The sequence below is a fragment of the Giraffa tippelskirchi genome, chromosome 2 (genome assembly GCF_054371585.1).
Source record: "Giraffa tippelskirchi isolate mGirTip1 chromosome 2, T2T-mGirTip1v1.2.pri, whole genome shotgun sequence".
Taxonomy (NCBI): domain Eukaryota; kingdom Metazoa; phylum Chordata; class Mammalia; order Artiodactyla; family Giraffidae; genus Giraffa; species Giraffa tippelskirchi.
The window spans coordinates 33,757,887-33,780,346 of record NC_137276.1 but is presented as its reverse complement, the minus strand read 5'-3'; the positions used below and the strand labels follow the sequence as shown (position 1 = coordinate 33,780,346).

General features: G+C 46.7%; 1 protein-coding gene across 44 annotated transcripts in view; it reads right to left on the bottom strand.

Annotated features, from left to right (window-relative positions):
• Positions 1–22,460, bottom strand: part of SORBS1 (sorbin and SH3 domain containing 1) — a 235,927-nt gene that overhangs the window by 4,703 nt on the left and 208,764 nt on the right. For 16 of the 44 annotated variants that reach the window (XM_081552228.1, XM_081552202.1, XM_081552181.1 and 13 more), the window contains 6 exons: positions 22,040–22,086; positions 19,966–20,080; positions 19,684–19,809; positions 17,861–18,055; positions 3,739–3,797; positions 313–425 (listed from right to left, as the gene is read on the bottom strand). In XM_081552228.1, the coding sequence (XP_081408354.1) occupies positions 313–425; positions 3,739–3,797; positions 17,861–18,055; positions 19,684–19,809; positions 19,966–20,080; positions 22,040–22,086 (655 nt within the window). Of the gene's footprint in view, positions 1–312; positions 426–3,738; positions 3,930–4,508; positions 4,569–15,490; positions 16,265–17,860; positions 18,056–19,683; positions 19,810–19,965; positions 20,081–22,039; positions 22,087–22,460 lie in introns of all 44 variants that reach the window. The other 28 variants (XM_081552025.1, XM_081552102.1, XM_081552014.1 and 25 more) reach the window with 4 other exon arrangements.

Genomic DNA, 22,460 nt, shown 5'->3' with positions numbered 1-22,460 from the left:
GTCTGGGAACTAAGATCCCACAAGCCAGGCAGTGCCCCTCCCCCACAAAATACAACTAGAACTCAATAAATGCAGCTGGCAACTGCCCTTCTATGCAGTAGATGTTGGCATATTTGGTCTTCAGGTTCATAGTTATTATCATCCACACTGATTTGAGAACAAACCTATACTGGGTGGCCCAGCGTTCCTGACGGTGGTATAGGAACTGAAACGGCTCTCTTTCTGTGCAGAGAACAGTGCTCTTTTTGTGACTCATCACTCCGAGTTCTTCCTTTAGTACACAACGGGTAAGAAAAGCACGATATCACTTACCAACAAACCACCCATCGTCACATTTTTCCATGACATCAACAATATCTCCATCTCGGAGTTCCAATTCATCATCATTCTGTGGTATATAGCTATACAATGCTTGGTAGCTAAATCTGTAAATTCAGAAAAATGATTAGTAAGTGACTCAAATGCTGATGGCATTAGATGAGTTTTTAAAACCTGTTTCAGTTGAATCAACCTGTGGGTAGTGTGTCCTACTCATAAGTGGGGATAAAAGTATTTTATTGGCTCTTTCTCTAATAACTTAGCATTGGGGGAGATCCATTCAACATGTGATAAGTAAATTAAGGTTCAGAGGGACAGAGAATCTGAGAAGCAAGTCATGACTGGTGCTTTCATTTAGTTTCATCTGGTTACTTTAGCCAAGCTTTTTTATCTAGATGCCCCCCGTTGCAAGTTAATCAAGTTCTTAACACAGGATAATATGTGTAGATTCTCAAGGATAATCAGAAGTTACTTAGGTCCAGAGACAGACATCATATCCTGGCCACAGACACTGGAGAGCATGAGGCAATTGTCATGTGTATATGTATAATTTTTAAAAGTATATCCCAGTTACCACACTGTTTAGCAATACTACCTTGAGTTTCTTTACATGCCAACACATATTTTATTAATTGCTTTGAAATGTGGATGCCATTTTTCTAAAACTCCTGAAAGCATATCTATCCCAGTAATGTTCGGGGTTAAGATTTTTATTTACTTGCTAGTTGGCCTATGGCAATGTGTTCTGTGCTGTTCTGACAGGCTCTAGACAAAGCTGGACTCCTTGTGAAATCGGATACCTGCTTTGGCAATAAATAAAGCCTTGTTTTCATTTATTCTTTTGACAAATGCTTAAGAAGCACCTACTGGGACTTCCCTGGTGGCTCAGATGGTAAAGAATGCTCCTGCAATGCAGGAAGTGCAAGAGATGCGGGTTTGATCCCCTGTAGGTCAGGAAGATCCCCTGCAGAAGGGAATGGCAACCCACTCCCGTATTCTTGCCTGGAGAATTCCATGGAAAGAGGAGCCTGGCAGGTTACAGTCCATGGGGTTGCAAAGAGTCAGACATGACTGAGCGACTATCACACTTTCACTAAGAAGCACCTACCAGTTCACAATTCTGTTTACTTGATATTTTTCACTTGATACTTTGAAACATAACAGTAGCAGGCAAAACTTTCCAAATGAGCCAATCCTCTACCACTTTCAGTGGATGTCAGTGAATTCCAGGGTGTGGGTGAGAGGGATTAGAAATAAGTGGATCAGTTTCCAGAAACAAGAGGCTCGTTGTCCTCTGCTAGCAAGCCAAGGGGGCAATTTAATTTTCCATATTTATCCAGATATCGTGAGACTCGGGTAGATGGATCTGTCTGCCAGAAGTAAGGTCTCTAATGAGGAAGAAGTGACACTGATGAACTTCCATTTGGTAAGTGAATACATTTCGGTGTTTCTGTATTTGCCTGCTGTCTCTTCGTGCTCTTCGTGTCTCTTCGTGCTCTTCGTGTCTCTTCGACACCCTTCGTGCTCTGTTCGGTACCAATGAACACTCCTAAACCCTCACCCGTGTCTCTTGCTGCTGCTGGACAGTCAGCCCAAGCTGGACTCCTGACGGTGCCTCAGCCCCTTCACTGTTGCTGTGACTTCCTTGCCTGCCTCATTTCCGAGAGGTTAGTCCTGTTACCTGCCTCTCTGCTATCACCCCAGACAGCGGAGTCTGGCTGCACACAGTGACCTTGCTGCTTGGGTCCCTAGAGGGCTCTGATTTTGGACGAGCCTCATGCTAACAGGGACACAGTTCTACCGAGTCCTTCCCTCACTTCCTCTGCCAATTCTGGTGCCCGACTCTGAGCATAACTTTAACTTTCCTCCCCTGCTGCCCCTGTTTCCATGTGTAAGGAAGGGTCCCCACTCCTGGCCAGGCTAAGCTCCCTCCCCTGGGCTAGTTCTTTGACTTACATCTTCTCTCTTACATCTTTGATTCTGTCAACTCCTCCTTAAGTGCTTGAGCCTCTGCATCCTGAAAACACCTCCACTGTCCTGCGCTACTCCCTGACTCCCTAGCCTCCCATCCTCTAGCTCTTTCCACTCAGCATCACACTGACTCATCAGCCCCTCTCTAACATAGCATCTGCCTGCACCCAACACTGTCACTGCAGAGATCACCAATGATTGTTCCAACCTGCCACCTAGAGGACGTTTCTCATTCCCTACCCTCCTCGGCCTCTCTGAAGCAGGGGCACCCCTGACGACACCCTTCGTGCTCTGTTCAGTACCAATGAACACTCCTAAACCCTCACCTGTGTCTCTTGCTGCTGCTCCTCAGTCTCCTTTGTTGGCTGCTATTCTGTGGGCTTAAAATCTGATACCCCAAGGATCCATCCTCAGTTCTCTTCTCCCTTTACCCCTGTCTCCTTGGGGAATCTTGTATACTTTCATGCACAGGGTGCCCACTCTTTCCAAGCTCAGCCCCACACCACTTTTTTGCTGTACTCATATCTTCAAACCACTGTCTTTGTCCATTGTCTCTGAAATCCACCCTCCGTTCTATTGTCCAAGTTATCGCCCCAAAACAAAATCCAGTCAATGTGTTCCACACATTTTTTTTGGCCATGCTGAGCAGCCTGTGAGATCTTAGTTCCCCGACCAGGGATTGAACCCAGTGGCCTGGCAGGGAAAGCGCCAAGTCCTAACCACTGGACAGCCAGGGAACCCCAGGTATATTCCTTATTTTAAAATCCTTCATTGGCTCCTGAGTGGATACAGACTAACATCCAAATGTATTTCCATTGCATTTGGCTTCTACAATCTGGTCCCAACCTGCCCCTTGAACTTTATCTACATTTCCTCCCTGAACTGCATCCTGTGGCTACAGGGGTCTCTTGGTGTTCTCCAAACACAACACCTACCCTGGGTCTTTGTACATTTGGATTCCTCAGCTGGGAAGGCTTTTACCTCCTTGCTCTAACTCTCAAATCCAACTTGTCTTTCAATGCTTATTCTAAACCCTTACCCTGTGTATGTTGTTTACTCCTTTGTGCATGGAAATCCAATACTTTTCTTTTTTAATGAATGGATCAACCCTATTCATTCATCTCCAGCTGGGATTAACACTGCTTCCTCTGTATTCTCACAACACTAGGAATGAAACCAGTTAGCCCAGCTCCCCTTTGCCCTGTATGGCAGTTACACTTCCTTCCCACCTCTCCCCTCCCCGTAGAGGCTCTGACTGCCTTTATTCACCCCCCACCTGTTTTCACATTGGTTGTTGGGAAACAGCCTTACCTAGAAGCCCTCAGAGAAGCTAGGAGTGATGGGTTCATTTCCCCTAAATGGCAGCTCCCACAGCCAGTCAACAACCCACTTCCTAAGGCCAACAGACTACGGACAATGCAAGAACCGAGGTTCGCCACATGTACTTACAATTCCTGGGAGGTTTGACTCCTGTCTGGGGCGACTCTTCGCTGCTGGGCTTGAGGTTGCTGAGAAATGATTAAAGATGATTTATTGTCAGAAGGGGATACCTTGTGATGAAAGTCAAGGGGATGAGAAACAGTGCTGCAGTAATGAACAGATTTTTCGGCAATGTTTATGATCTCATTGCAAACTGCTTCCTGTGAAGTGGCCCCGAGATATCCAGAAACCCCCATAAAACAGTCAACATGGGGACAAAAAAAAAAAAAGAAAGAGAGGAAGAGATGTAACATTCCAGACGAAGCACATAAGTCCAGGGAAACAACAGAGTTGAAGATCCAGTTTAAAAAAAATAGATATTCCAGTAGTGGAGTGCAGGAGGGATCCAGGCGAAAGCATGGAAAAAACAGGTAAGATACAGAAGAATTTGGGATTTAGTATGAATATTAAATTAAAAAAGGCAGCAGCATAAAGGCCTGTAATTAGTGAGTAACCGTTACAAATGGAATAATTTCAGGATAGAGATGCAGGTATGTATCCCCAATCATGCACTAAAATATTAATCCCACATGTAGGCAGAGTAGAAGTAGTCTCTAAATTCCTCTGCCTTTTTTTGAGAGGGGAAAGGGTAGCCTAGCATCTCTCTCTCTACTACAATAGCCATAAAATTCTTAAAAATAATGGCTCTGAGAGTCAACAAGTCTACTCCAGTCTAGGTTCTAGAAATCAGTCAAAATTCTCTTTAGAAAAGCTACAGTTGTATTCAATAGGCATCTTACCACATAGCTCTTTTCAGATTCTGTGAGATCAGGTCCTGCTCTCAATGAATGATGAGAAGGCTGTGATCACCAAGCAAATTATAAGGGAGACATTTTAGCAGATGTCACATTGAAAAGGATTAAAAATAAAAGTGTGAGCAAATACACATACCACACCATCACACTCGATGACACCGGATACTCGTGGCCTATGGCCACCGAGTTTCCATGACAACACAGTGGGTGCAGAGGAGAAAATGCAATGTACAGAGTTAGAAGCAAGCATCCAGGCTATGAGATGGGCAGTTGGGAGCATGGCTGCAGTGAGGTGAGAATGAACAACACAGGGACTCCAGACTGGCAGGGAAGAGACACAGAAGGGCTGCCTTAAGAACAGTCATGTCCCTTTGTGAGCACACACGCTGGTCCCCTCGCTCTTAGCTGGCAAGCATCTATGAAGGGACTGATGTACCAAAAGCCCATTTCAGTTATTTTGTTGACAGGGAGACTCCTCTGGCAAAGCAGGCTCATAAAACTATCAGGTATGCCATTTTCTTGTACTTATAAAAACCAAACGAGAGTAGCACTTTTGAAAAACTCCCTGGTATTATGTGGTGTATCAAACAAGGCTGTTCTCCCAGGAAAAACCTACAAATGATACATTCCAACTAAGTATGAGATAGATGAGTTCCGATATCTCATAGAGTAGGGCTTGCTTACAGAAACAGGACCGTGTGTCCTGACACAGCAGAAGAAATGAAACCATCACTCTTCACTCACCAGCTCAGGTACCACATGATGACATGAAAATAAGGTGCAATCAGGCCAAGCAGACCTGTCTTTTAAGTAACAATCCTATAGTAAAGCTGGCCAGCCCTTCACTGGAAGAGTGTTGGGAATTATTCACCCCAGAGAGGATTCAATTCCAACTCTTAAGAAGTCTCCCTAATTGAACATTTGAAGAGCCATCTTTGGAGAAGGCCTCCAGGTTATGTGCAATAATACTGATGAGCCACAGCAACTCCAGGGCCTTCTAGAGGAGCACTCAGATCTTTAGTGTGTGACCATTTGTTTCCCAGGAAGGCCCAGAGACACCGAGGACTTTCCCTGAGCTCATCCAGCAAGTTAGCGGAAGTTCCGTCTCCTGGATTCATCTACTATCTCGTTGGACCTTCTCTTTCATCCTTGAACCATTTCCCACATTATTAATTGTCTCCACTGACATCATATTCAGTGAGTCCCACAGAAACCCTGCAGACTGGCAAGACAGGGTTATCATCCCGTTTTCTTTTAAATACTAAGAAGCTGATGCTCAGAGGAGTTTACTGCATTCCCCAATGTAATGTCACACAGCCTGCAAGAGCTAACGCTGCTCCACCACACCATCCCTTCCCATTCCCTTCTGCTGTAAATGTCCCATCCACTTGCATGCCCTGTGGGGCCAACTTCCATTCCAGACATCACTTCCATACTCCTGTTCTTTGAAAAACAGCTTCAAGTTCTCCAAACTCCTCCAAACCTCAGTCCCTTAAACCAGCCTCCCTGGTTTCTGGCAGGATTAAAAGAAGAGATAGAACTCAATTAAAAAGAGAACTGCAAGGATTTTACTCCTTAGAAGATGTCTCAGAACCTGCGGGCCTTTGCCGGATGACTGGGAGCTGACCTCACTGCCCATCCAGCCTCTGGATCAAGGCTTCTGTGTAACAAAATAATGACACTCCCAAGCATCTACTATGTGGGCTTCTATGTGGCATCCCTGAGTGGGTGATCTCTGCTAAGTCGCTTCAGTCGTGTCCAACTCTGTGCGACCCTATAGACGGCAGCCCACCAGGCTCCGCCATCCCTAGGATTCTCCAGGCAAGAATACTGGAGTGGGTTGCCATTTCTTTCTCCAGTGCATGAAAGGGAAAAGTTAAAGTGAAGTCTCTCAGTCGTGTCCGACTCTTAGCGACCCCATGGACTGTAGCCTACCAGGCTCCTCCGTCCATGGGATTTTCCAGGCAAGAGTACTGGAGTGGGGTGCCATTGCCTTCTCTGGGGTGATCTCTACAGGCAGATTTTGACTTGACAGAAGGGAAAACTTTCTAAAAGTGAGGGCTGTCCAATGGAAGGGGCTGCCTTGAGAGGAAGCGGTTGTCGGTCCCAGCAGCTGTTCAAGCTGAGGTTGCATTGACAACTGCTACAGGGGAAACTGTAGAGCACTGCTGCCCAAACGCTCACGTGCGTCAGAGTCACCTGGGATCCTGTTAAAATGCCGATTCTGGTCTGACATGTCTGGGGTGTTCATTTCTATGTGGGGATGCCCATACTGCATGGTCCACAGACCAATTTTGGGGAGCAAGGCTCTGGAGCATCTCACTTATCTAACACTGAGGTTCCTTAGCTACAGTGAGCTAAGATTGATTGGTCTGGATCACACCTCATGAAAATAAAACTTCTCATAAAAAAAAAAAAAAATTCCAAACTCCAGCTGGTGGCCTACCAACCTCAGGTCAAGTGTAGTACAAAGAGTCCACTGACATGACCTCCAGTTTACCGAAGCACTGTAGCATCAGTTTTAATCCCAAAGGAATGACTGGGATCAACCACACAGCAAGTATTTCGTACTTAAATTTAAAAGAAGTTTGGTAAATCAGATATATTATGAAGAACCTGATAGCTTACTATCCCTTTCTTTTGTAAAGCATCTTTTAATTTTTTTAAAAATTGCTTTCAAAGCACATAGAGGTCCATTACCTAACCTGACAATCATACTCACCCTTGGACTTGGGGAGGGCAGAAGAGGAAAGTTTAAGGCTCAGGGAAGTCTGAAGATTTTCACAAGGTGCCAGAGCCATGGGGTACTGAACCTCTAGGGTCTAACACCACCTCCCTCTTAGCTGGTGATGGGAGAGCTGGGGTAAAAATGATAGCAATACCCAGCTTCTCCCTCTTCTGTAACTTTTCTTGAATACTTTGTGTAAAAGGTGCAGTGTGCAGTAATGATATCATTCAGTTATTAACTCAAGGATCCAATAGTACTGAAAAGGAATCCTGACCCAGCTAATATGTTCCTCGGACTCAGGTCACAGCCAAACCAGAGGATAATCATCACTGCAGCCTTCACATCTGGACACACTTAACATCTAGTACAAACTTAACTCCTCCCTCAGAGGTGACTGGTTCCCTATTTAATGTCTGTGGAATAAGTGAAGGAAGAAGGTGAGGTAAATATTTATCCTGTTAGCTAGGATTCTGTTTCTCCCTATTTGAAATGCATTCCTTAGATTTAAACCAAACATCTCATAGAGCTGAAATGTAAACCAGTTTTTTGAGGGGGATGAGTGTGTATGGCATGTGGATCCTTGTTGGAGATGGAAACCACTGATATCCACTATAGGGACTTCCCCTTCATTTTGAAGGCTGTTGACCTTCAGACTTATTTTTTTTTTCCTCTCTAGGTATATGTTTTTTTCTCTCCCTGGTCCTGTTTTCTAACCATCTACAGCTTTATATATCTCTTTCTCTGAAACTATGCTATCTGGTAGCCAGTAGCCTCACATATCTATTCAACACTGAGACGGGCCAGTAGGAAATGTGCTGTAGGTGTGAAATTATTTACACTTTTTACAAAATTATATTTTTACAAAGTTATTTCAAAATTTAGTATAAAGAACTTAAACTATCTCAACAATTATCCTGATTATATATTAAAATGATACTATTTTAGATATGTTGGATTAATAAGTCAAATATACTACTAAAATTAATTTCACTCACTCCATTTTACTACCAGAAAATTTTAAATTACATACATGATTCATGTTATATTCCTGCTGGCCAGTGCTGCTCTAAACCCTCCCTGGGTCTCAGTGTACACCCTTCTTTAAGCCCAAAAGCAGACAAAGTTGTAATCACAACCTCAGCCAGGGCTAGGGATAAAAGGACTATTATCTCATGCTAAGGACATTTCAGACTCTTGGAAATACATTCCAGTTTTTCACGTTTAGAAAAAGAACCACCAACCCCTCTACCCCAGCACACCCTGCATAGCCCCATCAACAGTAAGCAGGTGATAGCTACTGATCCAGAAACTGCTTTTCTTCCATATTTGCGCAGACACACACAAGTTGGCCCTCTTGGCCTGGAGCTTGTGTCTCATTCTTCCGAGAGAGCAACCTTGTGTGTGTCCCTGCTCTGTGGCCCTGCTGCCTTTCCACCTCCAGTTCACAGCGAGCAGTCCCTCAGAAATCTGACGCTGGTCTCTGGGGGCTGTTAATCCCTCAGGATCCACAAAAAAACACCTGGTGCTCCTATGAGTTACTAAGCCTTCTCTTCCAGCTCTGGGTGTCTGCCAAAGCCTTGAAGCCCAAAATAAAACATCCACAGGCTGGAGGCCAGCAGGAAGTCCTGGAGCTGTGGACCAGGACAGAGAACCCCACCTCCACGTGGCCCGGAGCCCTTCTAGGAGTGTCACGAGTCTCAGAGATGCTGAGCCGCTCCAAACCGTTCCCTTTCCTCAGACCCTAACTCTCTGGTGACCAACCCTGGCCTCCCAGGGGACTCTGGACTGGGAGGGAGGGTTCCAGGACAGACTGTCACACTAATTCATTGTCGTTTGAGCAAAATGCTTTCCTTGTTTGGATTTCAAGTTCTCAGTAAAACAAGAGGCTTGGACATGATTTACATAAATATCCTCTTTGGCTCTGAAGTTCTCATGTAGTCATTAGTATGTGTGCATCCCACGAACTGAGAACAAAGACTGGGCAGGGCTGACCTGGTTTAGAAGGAGCAGTACTTCCTCACCGCTCACTGAAGACGGGGTGGAGGGCGGCTCTGACTGCAGCCTCCAGGGTGTCCGGAGGGTTCCCTTCTGGCTTTGTGGGAGGTGAGGGGCTGCCCTGATGGCAGAGAAAGAGCCACAGCTCCTGAAGGACCACAGGCAGACTCTGCCAGAGGAGGCAAGAGACCCGAATGATTCGGGCTCCTGGCTCTAGGAAACCTCTGCAGGTCTGCAGAATAGTCTGGCTCCACTGAGCCCTTCTCTTGGGTGTACTAAGAAAAAGAACCCAGCTTACAAACAAAACAAATGATAACCAATCAGTGCAACTGCTTACCACCTAGACTCAATCTCCTTGCAGATCAGTCCACAGACAAGCTTTGATGTAATTTGAACCTGATGACAGCACTAAACTTACACGCTTAACCTTCTCATATAGTCTGTGGTGGGGTCTGTTTCTTTCCTTATACAATGAGACAACTGATGCCAAATGTGTATCCAAGTATGAAGAAACCAAAACTTTCCAAGAGAATGCCTTTGTACTCGAGGTGAGAGAAGAAGAAGAAGCACTAATTTACAGGGGTGCAAATTCTAAATTTCCTAAACTCTGGATTTGTGTGAGTAATCCAGCAAATCCTCAAGGCAATCAACCCTGAAAATTCATTGGAAGGACTGATGCTGAAGCTCCAATACTTTGGTCACCTGATGTGAAGAGCTGACTCATTGGAAAAGACTCTGATGTTGGAAAAGACTAAAGGCAAGAGGAGAAGGGGGCAACAGAGGATGAGATGGTTGGATAGCATCACTGACTCAATGGACATAAGTTAGAGCAAACTCCAGGAGACAGTAAAGGACAGGGAAGCCTGGTGTGCTGCAGTCCATGGGGTCTCAGAGTCAGACATGACTGAGCAACTGAACAACGATGACAACAACAATCCAGTAAAAGGATTCTTCCATCTTCTACTTTCTTCTCTCCTCCAACTCCATCTTCTTCTCTTGGGTGAAATGGAGGTAAGGAGGATAAACTGCTTTTCTTTTCCCTGTTACCTCGATATCACACAACAATATTTAATGAGTCCCAATTACCTGCTCTGTGCTAGGTGCATTCATCTCCAGAAAACCGCATTTAATCCTCATAATATCTCAATAAGGTGGTCAATATTTACCTCATCTTATAAAACTAAGACCCAGTGTGTCTGAGTTGGGAAGTGAAGAGCTAGAATTTGGACCCTGGTCTCTCTGACTCCAGGTCCCATGCCTCCCATCACGCTTGATCTGCCAGACTGTGCTCTGCCGGAGGGAGATATCCGAATAGCTGGATGGATGTGCTGATCAAGAGGCCACCTTAGCTCACCCCGTCCTCTGCAGCTGGCATGAGCTGGGTTTCTACTGAAACCCTCCATTTCTCTCCTAACACCTCTGTTCGGGGTGGATACTGAAACTTCAGGTCTTAGTTCCCTGGGTCTGTTGAGCGCATACACACCTGCTGGTGATTTTTCTAAGAAGTGCAACCAGCGTCTCTCCCCACCCTGTACATTGTTGAACACTCTGTGTATATTTAGAGATTTCCCTTCTCAGTGAGTCAAAGGAAAATGTTTCCCCTTATTAGGTGGGTGTTTCAACGTTTAAATTTCCTTTTCATTCTTGTAAGTTGTATCACATGCTATCCCTTTTATTTCTGATTTCTATGCTCAAGGCAGGCCTACACCTTTTTTCTTATCTTAGTTCTGGGAACTCACCTAGTTTCCATGTGGTAAGGGCTGTTCCCTCTGAGTTCACCAAAGCACATTTTTCTGTCCTGTTTCCCTCCCCACTCTCCTTTCTCTAAGGCTGTAGTGTTGTTCTTGTGCTTCTCAGATGCTTTGAGGACACAGCTTTCCTCAATACTTTTCTTTAAAAATTATGCCCTCAGATTATACTGTTATAATTATGCAAAATTGTGTGTGTGCCACCCTCTTTCCTAAACCCCTGACCTAGACTCAGCTAACCTCAGATTCTCAAAAGTTTTGTGAGCCAGAAAAAGTTACGAGTCACTGGAGTAGATGATCTTTAAAGATTCTTTTAAAGTCAAATATTCTATGAGGATCTCTTACACTCTTACACAGTTATAGAAGCTCCTAACAACCAAGTCTTGGGGCTAGTCAGCGAACAGTGCTTCTCTCTTGGGGAAGGCTCAGAAAATACTGATGAATGCTGGAGAATCCCAAGACCATCTTCCCCTTCACTTTCTTGACCAATTGTCCTAAATCTTCTTAGCCAAAATTATACTCAACAAAACCCAAGAACTTGGTTGATAATTCTGAACTCTTGGGCATTTTGTATAGTTTTGTCCAATTAGTTGTCCCTCAAAAAACAAAGGGAAACACTTATTTTTCCACTATGAAGGTCCACAGGTCTATTATAAACCCCCTCCTTAAAATTTTGTATTTTTTCTTCTCTTTCCTTATAACTGAAATTCACACCGGATTTTTAGTTAGTCAGAGACTATCAAAACTAACAAGAAGTCAGCTTTGTCTGGATCTTTTGTCTATGGATGGTGAAGCCAGAGAACGGAAGTGACTCACCCAGAGACACACAGCAGGCTCATGGCAAGGCAGGAGATAGAGCCCAGGAACCCTAACTCTGAATGCAGCACTCTTCCCACTGATCCTGGCTTCCCCTAAAAGCCCCTTGCCCCTCATTCACCCCCTTCTGCTGTTCAGAGAACTCCTAGCTAAAAACATGTGCAACGGACCCAATGTCACATCAGCTTGGGAGTCTACAAAGGAGTGAAAAGTCAAACCCTTTCACAAGGAAGTGCTCACACGTCTGCAGAGTTGGGGGCAGTGGGATGGGCTGGACAGGTGACTGAGGAGAAAGAAAGCAGGAGAACAGGGACTAGCATCAAGTAGGGAATGCGGATGACCAGTTAGCAAGGGTCACAGGACCTGTGGAGGATGACCAGACACTCTGTGAGGAGGTGCTGACCAGTATCCATAAGTGCACCAACCAGCCCTCCAAGCTTTGCTCACAGCCCCTTCTACCCACCTGCGGACACAGAAGCCCCACACAGAAGCCCCACCGAAACCAGAACTCACCTGGCCTTTCACATTCCTACCCCTGGGGCTTAGCTAGGCTATTTGCTTGCTTCGAATGCTGCCCTCCTGCTGTTCACCCATCATAAAACTCCCAGTTCCTTAAGCTCCAAATCAAAAGTCACTTCTCTCTTGAAATCTGTCCACCTCACCCCACACCCCTCCCCCCTTGCTTATTCTCATTTTGAACTCCCCAAGGAAACTGTTTGTGACCCTCCTTCCTGGTCTACCTTATAATTATTTTTGTGAACATGTCTTATCCTCCAGTAGAGATCTACGCTCCTTTAGTTGGGGTCACTCATATTGTATCTTTGCTTTCACTCAACAAATACTTGTTGAGCACCTTCCCTGCATCAGGTGTCCTGGCAGACAAAGGGACAAATACAATAGAGTTGATAAGCGCCCCTTAGATCAGGTGCAGGGGGCTGTGCAAGCACAAAGTCCAGCACTTAATCTAGTCTTGCAGGGGGAGGGGAAAGTTGGCAGCAAAGACTTCCTGGAAGGAGTGGAGAAGTAAAGGACGGGTGGAAATTTTCCAGACACACAAGCAGAGGAGACTTGGGAGGGTGAGGCTGGCTTAGCTGTCAAAACGGCCAGTTCCATGAGGCCTTCTAAGCCCAGGAAGGAGGAGAGACTTTCCTGAGAGCAGGGGGGGCCCTGACAATGCTCACCCCTCTCTGCCTCCTGCAGTACTTTGCACAGTGCCTGGAACATCCTAGACACTCAAATAGAAGAGGAAATGGTCAAAACACTTCCGAATGTCTTTTCTTGCTCTCGGGTTAGATTCCCTCCATTCATAGATCAGAATATCTACCTAGGTTCCCATTACTGATAACAAAGTTGAATTATTGGTTCGGCTCCTCGCCCCCAGCAAGGACAAGATTGGCTGACAATTTTCCTGATAATACAAGCAGGTCTGGATTGCAATTTGTTCAAGTAAGTGACACAGCCTCAGGTCACTGGGTCACCAGAGAATACCTGTCATTCAAGCCCTTCCCATCTTGTGCTCTGTCAGCCCAAGAGGGCCTCAAGAGAGGCAGAAAGCTTCCTTGGAAGGACCTCATTTCCCAAGCTGACGTCCAGGTCCCAGTCCTAGGAGGGGAAGGCGAAGGAGTTGGTGAGGGAGTGTGTGGGCAGCAGCTGTTTTCACATAACCCCCCGGCTCTCAACATGGAGCAAGGCCAGGGCCCAGCTTTTTGCTGGGAGAGCAGGAGGGAGGGGATGGGAAGGGGTGCACCTGGGGTCTGGAGGCCCACCAGGAAAGGAAAACCAGTTTTCAACAAGCTTGGCTTTCTGTATTGCCAGCACGCCTCCTCCTCTCCTAGTTAGGAGGTGGGAAGTGTGTACCCCCAGCCTCTTCCGAGCACCATATGCGCTTCCTGTGTACACTGGGTCCTGGCATTGGGCCGCAATGACTCACAGCCAACCACGAGGAGGTCTCCAGGCCCCAAGGGCTGACTTAGAACCTTTCCAGAATTGTTCCTGTGTTGAGACATTGACTTCTTTTCCACCAGTCACTTCACCGACTCTCCCCCAGCAAATTATTTCTTTCCTTGACTGGACACACCCTTCTCTCCTCTCAGAACATGCCTTCCAGGAACACCTGCCCAGGCAAAGCCTTCCCCAGGTATGGCTATTTCGTCAGCACTGCCCTCAGAGCTGGAGCAACATCCCGCTTCAAGGAGCCTTCCCGCCTGCCAGGCACCACACCTACCTCCTTTAATCCTTACACTGTCCTGTGAGTGAGAGACAAATTCCACTCCTACTTTGGATAGGAGAAAGCCGGTGGGGAGGTAGAGCCTGACTACTGACCATTATCACATACTGTCCTTCCCTGCAGCAACGACGCCCCACTCCCCATCATCAGGCTGGGGCCGCAGGTCCCGCCAAACCTGCGCTTCAGGCCGTAGGCTCCTGCAGCCTCGAGGCACACCTCTGCAGCTGTGTGTGCCAGGCTCCCTGATGCACTGGGCTCCTCAAAGGCAGGATGGGAAACCCTGTATCCTGCCCAGAGGTAGGTGTCTACAGGCCTCAAATGAGTATCTGTTGAATAAATGACATTTTAAAGGGAAACTGAGATTAAACATCATCATCTACCATGGGCATTGTGCACAGTAGATAATAAATGGCTTGGAGACATCTTCAAGAATTCCATCTGGTTCAAAAGACATTCTAGAATGTTCTCAGCTCCAGAAGCTCCAAGGTGGAGAGCTTCCATTTATAAAGCGCTGATGTGTTCCATTCCCAGACCCTATGCTTAGCACTTGACATGCATCAATTCGTGGAATCCTCTCAACCAGACTGTGACGTAGTTGTTATCTCCATTTTACAGATGAGGAAACTGAGGCTGAGAAGGGGAAAGTAACTCAATTCCAAATCACTAGAGGGTAGAGGGGAGCAGGCATTCAGACTCGGCTACCTTGGAGAAGCTGCGCAAAGGCTCTGAATTCCGGGGTATTAAACAGCATAGCCAGTATTAGAACCATGATCTAATTGCCACGTTCACCTCCCCACCACCTGCCCCCAATTTTTAAGCCCTCAAAACATCCTAGGGCCACCTTGGTCCAAACCCCAAAATCTTTGTAGTTGTCCCAGACAGAAAGTGGGACAGTTGCCTAAAAACCTGGCCTATCCTTCAAGGACCCCAGCACTGGGTCGATCCCCCAAAAACCAAAATGTATGTGCCCATCAGTGAGCAGCTTAGCTCCCACACAAACACGAGACAGGACAGAGACCCGACGGGGCTAAGCGCTGGCAGGCAGAGCACCAGGGGTTATGGAAACAAAGCGCAGCGCACACAAAACCAAACCACACGGAGCCAAACTGAAGCCTGGTGTTCTCAGCTGTGTTAGAGCAAACCAAGGGTCCTCTCCCAGGCGCGACTGGGCCGGGAGGAAGGCCTGCCTTCTTGTGGGTTTTCGCACCAGGCCAGGAGGTACCCAACAGTGTGGGTTACTTTGGAATCACTTCGAGAGGCCAGAATACAGACTGTTCCTGGCCTCCAACTGTTCCAGCCCTGACAACCTAATGGATGACTCCTCCATCCCCTCCTGGGTCATATTTTTGTTTCCAAACAAGCAAACGGGTCTCGCGGGCATCCACTCGGCTGTGGGTGAGGTCGCCCCGCTGCCCGAGACGCCCGGGCACACACGGTCATGCTGCAGGCCTACCTGGCTCGCACCCGTCCGAGCGGCCTTCCTCTCGGCCGGCTCACCACCTCTCTGCAGCTCTGAGCGCTCAGCCTCCCTTCCCGAGAAAGGGCCCCCCAGGGGCTGCTGGCGGGGCTGGCTCTCCTCTGGGGTGTGGAGCTCTGTGAGTCTCTGTTCGGTGCTCAGGCACCTGACCACGTCTGACGGCCTCAAGCAGCTCTTCTTAGAGATGGCGGGTCCACCTGGGCATCTCTCACCCGCCTCCCTCTCTGCTTTCCTCTCACGTGCTCCATTTCCATCTTGCCATGGCTGCCGCTTACCCTGGCTGCTAAAGGCATCGCTAAGCTCTGAGATGACCCTGTCAGATCGCCCAAGCCACGGCTGGGAGAAGTTATCCTGGAGGACCCCCGGAGGTGGCACATAGGTACCACTGTCTCCGTTGACGTGGAGGGAGGCCTGGGCCCCGGGCGCTGGGGAGTGGGCTTTGTGCGGGGGTGGCAGGGCCAGCGGGGAGACCGCTGAGTATGGGGTGGACCGGTCCGACCAGCCCGAATGAGGAAGGTTGAGGGGCAGCGAGGAGCTGGGCCTTGCAAACAAGGCCAGGGGGTCACTGCTGTAGACAGAAGCCTCGGGCAGAGGAGGCAAGGGTGGGGTCAGGGCCAGAGGACGCCTGCTCGGGACCCCTACAGTCAACGAGATCCACTCAGAAGTGACAGCGTGCATCTCCGGGGACAGGGCTCGGCGGGGGTGGGGCAGAGATGAGGGGGCTGGCATGAGCTTGCTGTGACCGGGAAACTTCAAAAGAGAAGGAGAGAGAAGAAAACAAAAGAAGTAAAAGGCACAAGTGTCAGCACAGAGAATAAAGGAGGAAAATAATCACACGGGATGTCCAGAGAGGAACGAAATGGAGAAGATGAGCAGGGCACGCTGGTGTCCAGAAAGGAAATCATCTGGTTGGGCTGGGAGAGAACCTGGGATGTGGATGCGGGTGCGTGCCTGTGGATGCATGGGTGTGTGCAGGAGGGGGAGGATGGAGAAGCAGGTGGCATGGAGACGGGAGAATGGGTCCCATCAGGAAAGGAACAGATGCTGCCGGCTGGTCTGCAGAATCAGACTTAAAGGGACACACTGGGAGCTCCCTACCCCCACCCCATCCAACTGCCTCTGCAATGAAGCCCTGACCCAGAGCCATGAGGAGAGAAAGGTGGCCTGGCTGAACCACTATGTTGTACACTGAGATGAACATAACAGTGTACGTCAACTATACTTCAGTAAAGAGAGCTTAAAAACTCTGCCACCACTCTGGCCCTTCTTGGGCATTTATTCTCTTTAGGGGGCTCAGTGAAGAGCCTTCCAGAGAGTTGTAGGAGCAGTATAGCCATCTTGTTTCATAGTTGCACTTGGCTACAGTCAAGCGTAAAATCTAGCTGTGTTCCTCATGCTGTGACGAAGCAGAATGCCTATACCCGGCTCACACTCTCTCCCTGCGAGATCACAGGACCTAGATCTCGCCGTGCAAAGAATCTTTGGGTCAGCCTGTCTCATGCTTTCAGCCAAGAACCATCTCCTGGGGTCAGCAATGGCAAGTGAGAGAGGAGGAACTCATTAGAGGATGAGAGAAAAGAAGCCCCTCCAAGTGTCATCCTGGGCCCCCGGGTCCTGCTCTTGTTCCCCTGACCATCCTCTCTGTAACTTACCACTTACGGTCAGTCTTTCACAGAAGTCACCCCACTGTGCCTCTCCTGAACCCAAGGTTTGTTTTTTTTTTTCCTTGGCTTTGGGACATTGGGAATGGGTTTGGAATAATTTATAGTTTAAAATAAGTTTGTTCATAATTAACGTTTAGGAAGCAAAGACCATATTATGCTTATAAATCTACTTCCTTTCAGCCCAGTATAGACAAAGATGCTGTAAGTTCCTTTTGCAACCCGGTTCTTGACTGCAAAGAAAACTCTGAAGCTGGTCTATGTGTCTGAGGATGAGGATGTGAAATTCTTTCAGTCTTTGTGTTCTGCAGGCCAATCTTGACCAGTAAAATGACTAAGAGAACCATACTGGCCATGGTATGTATGGGACAGTGGTGGTACCCAGATAACCAGCTTCACTTAACATGGGATGCTGCCAGAACAGAGTTTTGGACCAACTGATAATGATAATTATTTCTCTCCCTAATTATCTTGTCCCCAGAGCAATCACCTTAAGTGCTTCCTTTTCGCTGAGATAATATTTCTCCCAGCAAATTCTTGAAAAATGCCATTTGTACACATGAAAACAAACCCTGGGATGCATACGCTCTGCACTGCTGCAGACCCACTCCAGAGGGGCTGTGTGCCATTAGCACTTAGATTTGTCGTGCTGAGTGCGAAAACCAGTGACGAGAAGCTTAGGTACCTGAGGGCTTGCAGTAGCGCTACGACTTGGGGAGGAGGAGAAAGGCAGGTCGATGTAATCTGCAGGGTTTTTCACCAATGGCCGTTTGATCACATCCACATAGGTGATGGGGAAGATGCCTTGCCGGGACGTGCCTGGGATCCTCCCTTCATACCAGTTCTCGTCCACCTGTCGAAGCAGTGTGATCCTCTCGCCCTGGAAGACACAGCGAGGCAGTGGTCCTTGTCCTAGCAGACCTCAGCACGTCTGAGGTCCCTGCCTGTACCCTGTGCTCTCCTGCATTACTTGTCACGTCCCTCTATCAGAAAAACCTTCCATGCTCATCCTGGAAGAAATTAATCACCACTGAGATGGAGATGCTAACAGCAGTTAGAGCTGCTGGGAGTCTGTTAAGCTTGGTCTTACATATTTCGCTAAAGAAGGTCAGACTCATCCCCCCAAGCTAACAGGAAAATGTAACGTCTTTTTTTTTTTTTTGCTGCACCACAAAGCTTGTGGAATCATAGTTCCCTGAATGGAGACTGAACCTGGACCCTTGGCAGTGAGAGCATAGTCCTAACCACTGGACCACCAGGGAATTCCCCAAATCTAGTGGTTTTGACTCGCTTAATGCAAAACAGACAGATATCCCATCTTCTTCTCTAAGGTAAAAGTTTTGGGGGTTCTTTTTCAACATTTTATTTTTTCACGTATCATTATAGGAAAATTAAAACATAAACATAAGGCAGAAAATAATCACTACCTATAATATATCACTTGAGGGTCACCACTGGTAATAATATTTTGGTACAGATAATTCCATGTGATTAGACTTGCATATATTTTTTCTTATAAAAACAATATGTACTGTATTCCCGTTTGTAATTTGCTTTTTTGGTACTGAATAACATACAGTACACATCCTTCTTTATCAAGAAATATAATTCTGTGTTTTTCCTGGTGCTGCACAACTTAATGGCCCACTGCAGGTGTTTTATTGTACATACATATAATGGTTTAATTATTGGTCTCCTGATGTAGGGCAACTAGGTTGCTTCCACTGCTTCTCTTTTCTATAAGGTGGTTCATCTTTTTTCAAGGTATATATAGCCTCACTTCCCTCAATCCTCAGTAAAATTCTTAACTTCACTACCTTCAGCCAGCCAGAGAATTTTGAATATGGAGAGTTTCTGAATTCCTAGGAAGAACAGTGTCTGCCTGGCTTAACTGTGTTTAAAATAAGTACAAGCACCTTGAAGGCAATGATAACACTGTCATCTCCTGCTCACTGAGGGCCAACTAGGTGCCACACGTCATGCTGGGGGCTTCCCCGAGGCTGCTTCATTTAATCTGCTCATTGCGGCTCAGGGAGAGGGCCATTTATCTTCACTTTACATATGAGGAAATTACAGCTCTGAAATATTATTTGACTCCCCAAAAGCTGCACGCCTGATAACCTATGACTCTTGGCTTCAAAGTTTTTCAGACTTCTCTCGGTGTCTGAGGACATTCCCTTCTCCACATTAATGTTGTATAACCTAGTTGCCAACACAGTGCATCTCACATTACTAGGTGCTCAATAAACACTGAATACAGTTTATAAAAGAGGTGGGTCTATGATTTCAGACATACTACCTTTCATCAGTAAACTCAATGTATGGTTTGTTCTTTAATACTTCACTGCAGAAATTCCCCAATTGCTGTCAATGCAATTCTTCATGGGGCACAGCTCTTGGGTGTGCGACAGCCCCGCCAGACTGGCCGGCACTGCAGTACCCCATCCCCACGATGAGCACGCCCCGCAAGTGGGGGGTCCCCTGGTGCAGTATGAGAGGGTGGCTTACCTTTCTGAAGGACATCTCTACTTGGGTATCACCGTTAAAATTAAACTTGGCGATGGCTTCGCCATATTCCAGAACCTGTACTGGTGTCAGTTTTTTGGGCTGAGCCTTCTCAGCAGGAGGAAGAAGCTGAGAAAGGGGAAAAAAAAACAAAGAAGGAAAGGAGAACGGAAAAGAGCAGAAAGCAGTGAAATGAGAGGAAAGGAGGAAACAAAACACAAGTTAGATAAATGGTGCTCTGGGCATGACTGGGCTTTTTTTGGGAAAGAGACAGAGCCAGGGTACCTCGATGTAGGTGCGGGGGAAGATCCCCACCCGGCCGTGATGCTCTCCTTCATACCAGTTCTGATCGATTTGCTTATAAATGTAAACGATGTCTCCCTTCTGCAGAGGAAGCTCCCTGTGGACAGAGGGTCACGGCATTTTAGGAGATGTTCCAATGAGTGTAAGACTGAGATGCTCAGTGTTTTAGCAAAAGGAGACTTTGAGTGAGGTCAAAGGGGACAAGTTACATCAGTATTTGTGACATCCTGATATCCTTTTATCATTCTATCTATTTAGCCATCCACCCACCCACTCATTTCATTATCCATCCATCCATCCATCCATCCACCAATCTCATTATCCATCCATCCATACATACATACACTCATCTAGCATCACGTGATAGAAAGGCTCTGAAATTAGGCAGATCTGGGTTCAAAACCCAGTTATATCATTTACTAGCTCTGGTACCTTGGACAAGATACTTAATCTCTCTGAGATGTTGAGCTGGCCAGAAACATCTTATGTGTGTGTGTGAAAGTCGCTCAGTTGTGTCCGACTCTTTGCAATCCCATGGACTATACAGTCCATGGATTTCTCCAGGCCAGAATACTGGAGTGGGTAGCCTTTCCCTTCTCTGGGGATCTTACCAATCCAGGGATTGAACCCAGGTCTCCTGCATTGCAGGTGGATTCCTTACCAGTTGAGCCACCAGGGAAGCCAAGAAACATTTTATGGAAAAGCCCAAACGACTGTATTGGGTTTCTGGCCAACCCAATACTTTCTTTATCTGAAAATAGGAGCTAGCTCAGAGTTTTTGGAGAAATCAGCAACAAACTACAAATAGAAGACCTAGCCTAGTGCCTGTGATATGGTTAACAGTCAGTAAATGTTAGTTCACTTCCTTTTCAACACAGAAAAGGGATCTTGGAAAGAAAAGAGGGATTTTCCCTCTTCATGCCCATTTTCAACTTTTCCATATACATCCCTTTGTTTGCCTCAATAATATGTTAATCTCTAGCCAGGACTCCATTTTAAAAAGTGAGACACAAAGATAAATAGATACATTTTAAGCAAAACAAAAACTGCAACTTGAAATTTTCTTGAATTAGAAAAAATGACCTGATCTTTTCCATGTGTGTCAAACAAATAGCATGGAAAGACAGGTCTCTGACTGCAATGTGGAGGGGGTGTGCCTGCTTTGAGGTGTGCCAGGTGGTCCCACGGTACATAAGGGGTACTGGCTAGACAATGGGGGCATGTCCAGAAAAACTCATGCAGTGTCAACCCTGTGCTAGATCAAAGAATAAGGCTTCTTGTGTGGGTCTTGCACTGGCAGGCAGGATTCTAAACCTAAAGAGGCCTGTAAAGGGAATCCAGGGCGTTTGTCTCTAGAAGAAAGAATGTCTTTGGTCAATTTTTTGCCATAGCCCTTCTCAGGGGAGTTCTGAATTTCCCCTCTCTGTTTACCCTCAACCACGGACACACAGATGAGCAGAATCCTTAGAATACCCACCCCTGCTGGAGATCTACAGCTTCTAAACTCTGCTACCCTAAGTGATCGCAGGTATGGAGGTGGGTGGGAGCTGTGATCCACACCCCCCACAACACCACCACCCCAGGAAAGCAAGGAGGGGGACACTCATGAGAGGCTGAGAGGTCATGTATCATGGGGGGCTGGGGATCCTCCTTCCTGCTCCACGGACCACACCGCATCCCCAAGGAACCAGTGGCAAGGTCTGATAGTAACAAGATTTGCGAAAGGATAATGTGATACACTTTAGATCTTTTCTGGAGAGACTCATCATGCACTTCACCACCCTGGCACCCTGGAGGAAGTCCTGTGGGACAGAAACCTATTAACTTGGTTGAATTAAGTGCTTCCACAGAACACTTTTTTGAGTAATATTTATGGGGAAACAGAACCCAGTGACTGGAGGTGTTTAACATATTCAAGTCTATGGATCTCTTATTTTCTCTTTAAAAAGTGTTATTATTAAGTTTTTTGGGGAGGCAACATGGTACAATGAAAGCACAGCGTCAGGAGGAAGGCACTGTGTCCCCAGAAGAAACAAGGTGGATAAATGGAACTTACTTTAGTGTCTGAGCTTTAAAGTCAAACTTGGCTCTGGCAGGTCTCATCTAAACACAAGAAACAATGACAAGTTAAAATCACAATTCATGTACAATGAAAAGAACATGTTTACAAGTTTCCAGAAAGCAAAGCAGAAAAATCCACCCTAACCAGTTTACTCTGGTGTTGAAATATGGGCAGAATTCCACTTGTCTGACCTTAGCAGAGCACTGGATGAATATTCAGTCAGCTATGCCATGCGTGAGGATCTCCCTACGGAGGGCCAGATTTGGGGAAGAGATGGTTAGAAAAGTCCTAAAGCTGAAAAGCTGATTCTCAAAGCTGATACCACTATTAAAACAACCAACCAACCAGCTGGAAGTCCTGAGACGTTCCTTCTGTCTTCCTCTTTGGGGAACACATTCTGTTTGCGTGACTTAAA